Here is a 12,253-nt window from a genome sequence, read left to right as displayed (position 1 = left end):
TCATAAGCCCCAGCGCTGGCAGCCGCCACAGCTGCTCCGGCAAATGCTTGCCGGGGGATTTCTGCAGAATCTTGAACTGTATCCCACACGCGCTGTCTTGAGCCGAGGACAGGCGCCTGTGCTGGCCCTGAGAAGCGCTGCTCTTGGAACCCACCACCGGCCCACCTCGAGGGGAAGGGTGTGCTCCTCCACTGCACCGCCCGGACCCCACCTGCTCCAGGCACCCTATCCTTCACCTCACTTCCGACGCTCCAGACCACCCCCTACGCCCCCACGTGCATCTTTGTGCATGAGGGGGGCTCGGCGTGAGCGTGCCCTTTGTGTGATTTTCTTGCGTCTTCCTAGGTGTGGGATGAGCGGGCAGCAGCGTGCGTGAGTACTGGTGTGACCGGGTGTTGTGTCTTTGTGTGAGCGTGAGTGAGTGACCGAGGGGGTTGCAAGAGGCGGGCTCCCCCTCACCAGCCTGCATCCCCTCCATGCACACTCCAGCCTGGGGGCAGGTCCACCGCCGGCGCCCCCAGAGCCAACGCAGCCCCACACTGCACGCGCCCTCCCCTTCCCAGCAGCAAGCCCAGGTCCGGCGAGCCCGCAGACCTTGAGCCTCCTCGCGGCTCTCACAGCCTCCCCCTCCCCCAGGCCGGGGACGCACAGTGCGGTGTAGAGGAAGATGGACTCGAGGCATTGGCGAGGGGAAAGACATCGCGGCTGGGAGAGGAGTCAGAAAAGGCAGACTGGGGACAGGCTGGAGGAGTAAGGAGGCGCTGCGGGAGAAGCAGGTCCTACCCACACCACGCCCCTCCCGCAGGGTGGGGTGCGGGGAGGGGGCCTGTTCTCCTCCCCATCTTCCTCCCGGGGCTCCAGGTACAGCCCCATCTTCGCCCCTGACTCTGGAACCGAGAAAGGCAGCGGAGCCCCCCCTTCCCCCATCCATCCACCGACACCCCCCACACGCACACCCCACATCCCACATCCAGGCAGCTGCTGATTGGCTGCGGGAAGTCTGTCCCAGCCCCAGCGCCGAGGCGGGAGCCAAGCGGTCCGAGGTGGGAGGTGCACAGTCGGGCGCGGGAGCCCCTCCCGAGTCCGCGCGCCCGGCACCCTGCGCCCTGCGCGAGGGCCCAGCCGGACTCCAGGCGGGCAGGTGCGGAACGAACAGAGGGGACCAGGGCCAAGCGTAGAAGCAAGTCCTGCGGGAAGAGAGGCGCCGCCGCTCCCCCTGACTGCTGCCTCTGCCGCCCGCCACCGCCTCCGAGCCGGTCCGGAGTCGGAAGGCAGGCAGGGCGCGGGGGCGGGGCGCGGGGCGCCCATGGAGCACACGCACGCCCACCTCCCCGCTGCCAACCGCTCGCTGTTCTGGTCCGCCGGCTCGGCCTGCGGCTTGGGCTTCGTGCCCGTGGTCTACTACAGCCTCTTGCTGTGCCTCGGTTTACCAGGTGAGAGGTGGGGAGAGGGAGGGAAGCTGGGATTCCCAAGCGCGGAGTGACCCTGCCCAGAACCCCCAGCCTCCTTTCCCTGAGTTCCCTGGCGCCCCCTCGGAAAAAGTTTAAGCCTTAAGGACAACTGTGGAGATTTCCAGACTGGGAGGAAAGGAAGTTGCCTGACAGAGATGGGACCGTGTGTGTGTGTGTGTGTGTGTGTGTGTGTGTGTGTGTTGTGTTCCATGAGTGTGTGCAGCAAGTTATGGGAACTGGATGTGAGTTGATGTGAGTGTCTGTGGATTCCAGCATGCATTTGTGTGCACGGCTGGATAGGTTGTGTGTGTGATGGGGTCCACCGAGGCTGTGTGTGACTTGACTGAAGGTTCTGCACAGAAAGCTGGTGCAGGCTTCCCTTCTCCCCCCACCCCGCCCAGCGGTGGACGCTTCTGCTGCTCTGCCCCTCCGGCGTCCCTGCCTGACCCAAGATAAAGCTGGAGACACTGGTGCTGGACACTTGCGCGGGGAGCACTGCCATGCACCCTTGCTGACCACCCTGAGCAGAAAGCGGTCTCTGCTGCCAAGGCCACCAGCTCAGGGGGTCACAGTCTCCTTGAGGATATGCTTGGCCCCCTAGCTTTGCCTCCAGCACACACATGCACAGGTACACACACACACACACACACACACACACACACACGCACACGCCATCCCTGGGCAGCAGCTCGTAGCTGCTGACTGGTCCCCATCTCCCTATCTTAATGTCCTCTCCAAAGTGTGGCTGAGACTTGTGTTGAATTCCTGGAGAGAGCTGAGCTGCTGGGGTCTAGAAGGGAGTGCGAGAAACTCGCCAGGGCTGTGTGCAAGAGTGAGGGGCAGGGAGAAGGGGGAGGACTCCTGAGATTCTGGCTTTGACTGGCCCCTTCTTCCACACAATCTCCACAGCAGAAAGATTCCCAAAGATCACTTGCCCACAGAGGGGAGAGAGCAACAGAAAGGACTAGAAAGGGGAAAAGCCAGCATCCACGCTAGAATCTACCCTATCATCGCCGGTCTGTGAACCAGAGCATCTTAGGATCCTGGGAGCTCAGGGGTCGGATTTCTGAGAGCCTTGCTGAGCTTTCCTTTCAAAGCATTCAGCATGGTAGCTCATGAGACTGCTTCAGTCACCCTCCCTCCCCAACTTTAACAGGCACCAGAAAGCACAAGTGTCTGACCTGGGAGCCCTCCCCCAATCCAGTGAGGGAACAGGCCTTTGTGCTTAGCTAAGGGCTCAGCTGCCCTCGACAGGAGCCCACATCTGATGCCCCCTGCCAGGGTGGCAGCACACCTCCTGTAATTTACCCCAACCTGGGATCGATTTCAGCCTAGCTTGTGCCTGCCCTCCTTCCCTCCCCAGAGCGCTCTTTTGGGAAATGAGTTTTTGAGAAGGTTGGTTTTGGGAATGGTTGCCGAATGAGAAGCAACAGAACTTTTTTCCCCTCCGCCCGCTCATGCTCATCGGGAGGTATCTGACCCTATTCCCTCCCACATCCGTCTCTTCTACTGCCGGAGCTGGCTGTTCACTCGCTGCCGCAGGCTTTTCCTCTGCAAATGCTTTAAGGGACAGAACTTAAGGACAAGGGACAAGCCATCCTCCCAGAATCCCAAGCCTGGACATGAGAGTGGGCAGAATGAGGGGAAGCTCAGGTCCACAAAGACTTCAATGGGGAAGGAAGTCAGAGTGCCTTGGACCCTCGCAACCTAACTCCTGTGCCAGCCAGAGCCTTCCTGACCCACAGCACTGGCATCTATATCATGCCAGGCTCGATGCTAGGCCTGCCCTTCCCCTGGGCTGGGGGACTTATGAGAGAAGGCTTGGGATTAGAAGTCGGAAGGTGTTTATAATGTTCGTGCAGTCAGCTAATAGTTGTGAGCACGTGCTGTGTGCAGGCGTTAAGGATGTGCCGAAGGACCTCAAGTGTCCTCGTGGGTAGCTCATGCACTCAGAGAGCTCACGAGTGGAAGCCTCAGTTCCAGAGGCAGCAGATGAATGCAGAAAGGCTGAGCATCCCGGAGAAGCATAACTGGGGAGGCTAGGCTCACCCAGAAGTCAGGGGCTGCAAGCAGTTTGGTTAATAGCCTTCTAAGTTAGGTCCAAAGTAAGATTCTTCTGTGATTCTTCTAGACCTGTAAGAGGAGCCAAGTATGTCCTATCAAATAAGAGTACTGACTGAAGGTTAACCCATGCTCTGCTGCGGTTACATAGGAGGGAGTCTTTTGTGTCTCTGTGCCTCAGTTTTCTCATCTGTAAAATGGGATAATGGGAGGCACTAATCCTGGAATTCAGGTGAGAAGCAATGCTGGTGGCACTGATAGTGCAGGTCATGAGAACAGTTCGGTGCTCGGCACATGCACTGGTTCATGCAGTGTGGCCGCAGCTGTGGCTGCCACAACGCTGACTGGGTGGCCAGGAGGAGGGGGCTGCTTAGCCCCATCAGCAGAGCGCCCTGGGGTGCACAGAGGACAGCACTCAGCATGGCATGCTCTCGCTCCTGCAAGTTCGCTGCAGTAGTCCCCACATCGGCCCCAGCCAGCAGCAATTAGCAAACCCTCACTACCTCACCACTGACAGCAGCGCAGCCCTGCTGGGTGTGAAGTAGAGGACCACAGGCCTCCAGAACAATGTTGGAAACTATGGTTTTAATTGAATCACTGTTCCTGTCAGTGAGCTCACCCCAAGTTTTCTAAATTGTTGGGGTGGTGCTAGGAGACGTGGGTGGAAACCGAGGAATGGATGGGAAGCGGCTGAGTGCTTGCCATGGGAGAGCCAGTAATTAGGGGGAGTGGCAGGTGTCCTTGGCTGTCTGCAGTCCCTGAATGGGGAGGAAGAGCTTAGGAGAACCTTGTGGGCCACTCTCTTGATTTAAGGAATTGTGCCACATAGTGTAACTCAGTTGGCTTAGCATGGGATCCCAGGATTTCTAATGGGGATTACGGGCAGAGGAGGCTAAAGCAGAAGGATCACAAGGTCAAGTCCCACCCGGACAACTTAACAGGTCCTTGTCTTGAAATTAAACAGTAAAATAAAATAAAGGGGGCTGGGGACATAGCTCAATGGTAGGTTTAATCCTCAGTATTACAATCAATCAATCAATAGTTTTAAATAGGAGTAGAAGTTGTCACTTATAAATTCTCCACCTCTGAGGACCACAGTTTGCCCCATCAGTAAAATGGGAATAACAGTTGTTCATAATGACCCACATATTAAATAAGATGATCTATGTAAAATATCCAAGCATAGTGGCATTCACCTGTCGTCCATTGTCCCAGTTATGCAGGAGGCTGAGACAGGAGGCTGAGACAAGAGGCTCACTTGAGCTCAGAAATTCAAAGCTACCCAGGCTAACCTAGGAAGACCCCATTCCAGAAAAAGGAAAAAATAAGAAAGAAAGCTTTCAAGTTGTGCCTGGTCTAAGGAAAGCATTTTTTCCTCATTTCCTTCTCCACACCAAATTTTTTCTACTTATGCTATGGCACTGTTTCTCTATCACAACCCTGTGACCTATACATGTCTCTAGCCCATTTTATAGATGAGCAAACTGAGATCCAAAGAAGTAAAGCATCTGATCTACAGTGAGCCAGTCAAACCAGCACCCAGACACACCTGCTCTTTTAATTGCTCTCGCCACATTCGTTACACCTGGGCTCATGCTGTGGGAAGAATGGAGAACATTGGTACTGGACCCATTCCTAAAACCCTGTCTCATTCTCCCTCTTCCTCCTTTTGGTTTTGGTTTTGGTTTTGGTTTTGGTTTTGAGTTGCTGGGGATTGAACACATGGCCTTGTCACTGAACTAAATCCCTAGTCCTTTTGATTTTTTATTTTGAGACAAGCTCTCACTAAGTCACTAAGTTGCCCAGGCTGTCTTCAAACTCGGAATTCTCCTGCCTCGGCCTCTCAAAGTACCGTGATTACAGGTGTGCACCACCAGGCCCAGCTTCCTCCTCTCCCTTTATTAAGTAAGCATGATACTTCTCACTCCTCAGGACACATAGAATAAGCCAGCAGATGCAGGGTGATACCAGCATTCTTGTAATACCAGCGTGAAGGGAGATTGAGGCAGAAGGACCGCAAGTTCAAGCTCAGCCAGTACAATTTTTGTGAGACCTTGTCTCAAATTTTAAAAAAATAAATAAAAAGGACAGGGGATGTAGCTTTGTGGTTGGACAGCCCTGGGTTCAATGTCTGGTACCAAAAAAGCTTCAGCAGAGCTAACACTGGGGACCAGACAGATGAGCCCGACCGCTTGGGGAAGACAGCAGGTGGGATGATGAGCCGGCCCGCCCGACAGGGCCCAACAGTGCAGATTAAACTGAGAAGGGAAAGATTTTTTTGTTAATTTTACTTTCTGAAAGGTGCCAGAGATGTTAAGGAAGACAGGTTGAGGAAGGGAGCACTAGCTTGAAACTGCCTGCTGCCGGCAGACGGGATATTTCTGAGGAGCTGGGCCGGGCAGACAAGATCTGGAACAAGAGGACATGAAGGGGATGAGGAGTCCTTGGGCCGCAGGTAGTGAACCCGCTGACAGCTGGCAGTTACCGGGGTTATTACCCAGAGGTGGAAAACTGACAGCCTGGACCACACTGAGCTCTGCACGTATACTTTCTCTAGCCTTTAAACATTTTTAATTAGAGAAAATGTAGCAAACACTTCTACTAAGACTGCACCTCAGGAGCTGGGTGTCTGAGGGCTGCCGGCTGCTCACAAGCTGTGCGACTGCAGGCGAGTCACTTCAGTCCATGCCCCAGTTCCCCCACCTGCACGGTGACAGTGACGGTGATAACAGCCAGGGCTTTGCAGAGTTGCTGTGAAGATTAAAGTAAGCGTCGAACACAATGCCTGGCATGCAACTGTGTTTTCATCTTTTAAAAAAGTAGGGAAAACTCTCACCTTGTTTGATAAGAGGAAACCAAACGCATCACAAGAAGAGAAAACTTCAGCCCAATAATCCTCATGAACATAGGCACAAAAATCCTCAAGAAACAGCATATCTAATCAAGCAGGATAACACATAAGCCAGCTTGGGCTTATGTGCCAAATGCAAAGCTGGTTTAGCATTTGAAAATCATTCAGTATAATTCACTATGTTAAGAAACTAAGAAAGAAAGTCCAAACGATCTACCTCACTAGATGCAGAAGAGGTATTTGACAAAACTCGACATTCATTCATGATATTTTAAAAACTCATTAAACTAAGAATATAAACAACTTCTTAGGGTACGCATGGTAGTACAAGCCTATAATTCCAGCACACTGGAACACCCAGGTCGGAGAATCTCAAGTTCAAGCTGAGCGTGGGCAATTTAGCAACTTAGCAAGACCCTCTCTCAAAATAAAGAGAATTTTTTACAAAGGGGTAGAGATATAACTCAGTATGAGGGCCCTGAGTTCAATCCCTAGTGCCTCAAAAAGATAGAGGGGGAGGGAAAGGAAGAGAGAGAGAGATTCTGTCACCCAATAAACGTCATCCATAAATAACCACAACTCACACCACATTTAATAGTGAAAACACAAATGCTTCCCCCTAACTCCAGAGCAAGGCAGGGATGGCCGCCTGCACCATTCCCACTCAGTGATGTACTGGGAATCCTAGATGGTGTAATTAGGCAATAAAGAGAAACCAAAAGTATCGAGAAAGGCAGAAACTGAGTCATTTGCATTCACATATAATATAGCGACCTTCATAGAAAATAATAGGGCTGAGTGTGCTTGCCTGGCAAGTGCAAGGACCTAAGTTCAATTTCCAATACCAAAAAAAAAAAGAAAAAAAAATTGTAAAGCTGCCACAAAATAAAAAGCTCCCTAAAACTATCAGGTGAGTTCATCATGTTTGCAGGACACATCGTTACTATGTAAACATCTGTATTTCTATATACTAGCAAAGAAAATTTTGAAATTAAAAATTGCAAAATTAAAAACATGTATATTCTGTGTTCTCTTGTGAAACCAAAAGAATTCACATTAGGCTCACATTCCCAGAAGGTAACCATTTCCTAGAACTGAGAAGTAGCTGCTTTTTTGCCATTAAGCAGGTGATGGCATTCATATGGTTCAAAAACCTAAAAGTAAAGACCCGCACGTATTGCTGCATCTCCCTTCCACTCGCTCCCCCGCGGCGGCTCCCCTGCTCACCACGACCGCACAGAGGACCGCCGGTATGAGTGTCTCGGTTTCTTGCGTATTCTTTCAAAGTATCTTTATGCATACACAAGCAAATACAAGTTGAGGAACTGTACCTTTCTGATTTCTTAACTCTCCCTAGAATGAGAGCAGTATAACCACTGGCCTACATTTCCTCTTTTTAACTTACGTATTAATTATCCCTCACAGTGTATATAGAGCTTTATCACTCTTTCAGACACCTGCCTAGTATTTTACTGTGTATATCAAAATTTATCTAATGGCTTCCCCTTTCCAAAGCACACATGCACTTCAATTCTGAACAGTCCCTGCAGGGTGCACCTAATCCCCCTCTGTAACATGTTTGGCCAATCCAAACCATTTGACCATGTAACCTTTGTTAACAGTCGGACAAATAATTCTGTACCAGGAATCCTGGCTTCAAGTCTTCCTCTGACAATAACTCACTGCTTGACCTTGGATAAGTCATTCTTGATGGGTCAACCAAAGCTACAGGGAAGCCAGGTTCTGCTTGTCAGAAACTAGTGATATAGCTCTGCTGGCAACTTCCTGGGCTCGCCCTTGGGCTGGGGTCCCGGACAGTAGTTTCATAGCCCTTGTCCTTGTACAGCTTCAGTAATGATCATATCAGCTCTCCTTTGTGAAGAGAAGTATAAAATGCAATGCATTGAAACCAGACATGGATTCGAATCCTACCCTTGTTGGCTGTGTAATCTCAAGTATAACACCTCACCTCTCTGAGCCCCATATGTTCTCATATGCAACAAAGCGGGTAGTCACGCTGACTAGTTAAGCAGGTACTTTCTGATGTCTATTGCCTGAGTCAGAATCCCAGCTCTCTACTTGCTGGTAATCCTCACTCTTTCTGAGCTTCAGCCTCCTCTGCCACAAGATAATAACAATACCTATCTCCGAGGATCACTTTGAGGATTAAATGAATTGTGAAAATGCTCAGCACCTTTCCTGGCATGTGTGTGCTCTCACACAGCGTAAGAATTCAATATTGTCTTTAACCTCTGTGTCCTGCATTGTTGCTGTGGTGATGAGGAGTAAAGCATGCAAAGGTTTCTCACTGTCCTTGCGCATTGCAGGAGCTCAGTAAATAGTAACTGGCATTGTTTTATTGTCTAGCATGTCCCTGCATTCAAGCCATGTAAGTGCCCTGCAGCCACGCATCGTCGTACATACACGTTTTCCATACATGCGTAGTGCCACTCCAGGTGTGTGTGAAACTCCACGCCCTGGCAGAGAATGAGCCTGTGGATGCAGCAATCCATTGCATCATAGGCCTATGGAATTTGTGCTCCTAAGAGACTTGCCTGGGACTCAGAGAAACTCTAGGACACATCAGAGCACGCAGTGACCTTCAGCTGCTGCTGCCAAACATGGACAAGGAGCCCAGCAAAGCTGTCCTGGGCTCTGCATCCAAGGTCATGAACAGAAATCCGTGTGCATGTGAGCCATGCAGGCAAGGACCGCAAAGGATGCAGTCATGCAGAGGGCACTGGGAAACGCTGTGGTGGGCACAGGGTAGGGGGCAGGTACCTTGAATTCAGATCCCTGGGAGGGCAGTCAGATGATGTAAATGAGCGCAGTGGTCCAGTTTTAAGAAATGCTTCACTTACTCAAAGAATTATACTTCCCTGCTATTTTCCCAAAAAGTATGTGGCTCTCTTGAGTACTCTTATTTTCCCCAAAACTCAAACTTTCCCTCTCTGTCTCTGTCTCTGTCTCTGTCTCTCACACACACACATGCACACATGCACATGCACACATGCACACGCACACACACACATTGAGGACTGAACTCAAGGCCTACATACTAAGATACTGCCCCAACCCTTTTTAAATTTGTTTCAATTTTGAGACAGGGTCTCACTAAGTAGCTAAGATGCCTAGGTGGAGCTCACACTTGAGATCTTCTTACCTCAGCCTGCCAGAGTGCTGGGATTACAAGCAGGCACTCCATGCCCAGCTGTATTTTCCCTTTAATAATTGCTAACACTTACGTAACACTTGCTACGTGTTAAACAGTCTTCAAAGCAATTCCCATGCATGAATGCATTCAATTCTCATGGTGATTCTTTGAGGTGTGTATATATTATACCCATTTTTCAGGTAAGAAATGTGAGGCATTATCCAAGGTTGCACAGCAAGAAAATGACATACTCACTGCCCAGCTTCATAAGGAAAAAGCACCACACACACACACACACACACACACACACACACACTTTGATAGTTGACAACACTCAAGCTGGTGGATGGCAACAGGGAGGTTAGGTACTGGGAGAACTAGAAAGTCCATCATCACTTGGCCTTGGCTTTCCAGTCAATAGTTCCATGTTTCCAAATTGTTCCAAAAATCTGAAAATCCAGATTTTTATATAAAATGTTCAGGATTTTATTTTTAAAATAAAAAATTATGAAATAAAAAGCAATCTACATTGTGAAAAAATGATAAAATGTCCAAGATTTCAATGCTGGAAATTAACTGAAAAATATTTTTTAAAACTTCATGAGTTAGCATTGCATGAGCAAACCATTCACCTGCAGCTGGATATGGCCCAGCAGGCTGCCCATTTATGAGCTCCACACAGGGAAAGGAAGAGGCAGCAAGAACCACCAGTGGGGTCCTAGCACGTGGAGAATAAAAAAAAGAAGCTAAGCGGGGGAGCAAAACAGTAAGGATGGTGAGACAGAGAGATACGTGGCTAACCCAGGGAAAGTATGCCAGCGCCACAGATCAGGACTCTGAAATAAACTGGAAGAAAAGGCTTCAAGAAACACTGCAAACTGCATGTTGGTAAAGTCTTGGAACATAAATCTACCATTTTTGGAATAGCAGTAATTCTCAGAACCTGCCAGCATGATAGATTAGGACATGGACTCAGGACTCCCCAATGTGAATTCAAATTGCAGCCTCATGGCTTCCTTTTGGGGGGCTCTTGGAAGCTGCTATAGTCTCTCTGAATGTCAGTGTTCCTGTCTGTAGGATGGTTATGACACTGTCTTTTTCACAGAGATTGTGTTATGGGTGTGATGAGATCATTCTGGGCTAACACAGGGCACAGTACCTGGTTGTCCTGGCTGCTAATGGGTTTTGTTTTGTCTTGTTTGTTTGTTTTTTGATGAATCAAAGCACCTTTATTTTACAAAATGAAGAACCTGAGACCTTTGCCAAATTTTCGGGACTACAGTTGGCAGTGTCTTAAGCAGAATTTAGCTTTCACAACTCTCACTTAGCTTGCTTTTTACAAAATCATGCTGCTAGTGGTCCTTTAAGAAGAAGCAGAGAGAGAGGTGTAAAGGGGAAACAGGCTGGGGGATTTTGAGTCCAGAGCGGTCCCCCAGATTTTCTGGCTTGGCGTATTGGTCTCTGCCGTGGGTTTAGGTGGTGCACAACTGCGACATGAGTGCCTTTCCAGTTTTCGCACTCCTTGGATCACATCGGAAGGAAAGTCTCAGCTCGGGCATAGTGTGTCTTTAACACCTTTTCAGTATGTGCTGAATCTCCTGTTTTAATAGACAGAGAGCAGGCTATGGCTCAGCGCCTTAGCTGGCAATACTTTCTAACTGGAGTTTAATGTCGTTCTTGTAATGGCACCGTATTTATTTTTAAGGCTTTCCCCTATTTACATCAAGGAGGCCGGTTTGTGGTCTGAGCCTTTATATATCTGTGCTGTCTGATATAGTAACCGGTAGCTACATGAGCCTATTAAGCGTTTGACATTTGACTAGTGCAATTGAGGAACTGATTTTTTTACTTCATTTCACTTCAACGAACTTACAATTAAAATCACGTACTCAACTCAGTTACTAGTAACTGTGTAAAAAAAGAAAATAGCTGTGTAATTGGAACAACTTGTGGGTATGACTCTATTGTTCTGAGTATACATTTTATGACATATACATAGAGGTCAATGAAAATTTAGCCTCTGTAGAGGAATGTCCTGAAAGAGTGAAATACACACTGGGTTTTGGAGACTTAGAACAGAAAAATACCTGTGTAATACCTCAATAATTGATATTGGTTTGGATGTGTGTAGTTAAATAAAATATAGTGTTAAAATTAGTTTCTGTTTCTCTTTACTTTTTTAATTTCACATGTGGCTCATTATATTTATTTTATATCAGATAGCACTTTATATAAAGTATAAACTCAAGAAAAAAGACAGCTTCCAAACAAAATGCAAAATAAATAGTGTGGTTGGAAGAGATTTCTGTATGCAGCAAGAACTATAAAATTGGTGTGTATCTTAGTCAATTGGGGCTGCTATACCAAAGTTCTATTGGCTGAGTTGCTTGCTAAAAGCAGAAATTTATTTCTCCTATTACTCAGGAACAGAGTATCAGCAAGGTCAGGCTCTAGTAAGGGTCCCCATTATGTGACAGCGGCTGCTACCTTCTGTAAACCGTCACATAGCAGAGAGAGACAAGGAACCTCTGTGGGGCCCCTTTTAGAAGGGCATTAAGCCTGTTCCTCAAATCTAATCACACAGCCACCTCCTAACATCATCACCGTGGGGGTTAAGACTCTAATGTATGAATTTGAATGTTGGAGGAGAGGAACAGTCAGTCCATTGCAGTGGATGACTGACAAGATCTGAGGAACACTCATCTAATACAAAACCTTTAATGTAAAAACAGGCTG

The 12,253-nt window shown here is 48.7% G+C and overlaps 1 protein-coding gene across 1 annotated transcript in view; it reads left to right on the top strand.

Annotated features, from left to right (window-relative positions):
• The first annotated feature begins 1,306 nt into the window (after nt 1–1,306).
• Nucleotides 1,307–12,253, top strand: part of Gpr139 (G protein-coupled receptor 139) — a 38,736-nt gene continuing 27,789 nt past the window's right edge. Inside the window, exon 1 of the mRNA XM_005391121.2 lies at nt 1,307–1,433. Within this exon, the coding sequence (XP_005391178.1) occupies nt 1,307–1,433 (127 nt within the window). The remainder of the gene's footprint in view (nt 1,434–12,253) is intronic.

Source organism: Chinchilla lanigera, unplaced genomic scaffold (assembly GCF_000276665.1).
Source record: "Chinchilla lanigera isolate Chin_1 unplaced genomic scaffold, ChiLan1.0 scaffold00041, whole genome shotgun sequence".
Classification (NCBI taxonomy): domain Eukaryota; kingdom Metazoa; phylum Chordata; class Mammalia; order Rodentia; family Chinchillidae; genus Chinchilla; species Chinchilla lanigera.
This window is presented reverse-complemented; position numbering and strand designations above follow the sequence as displayed.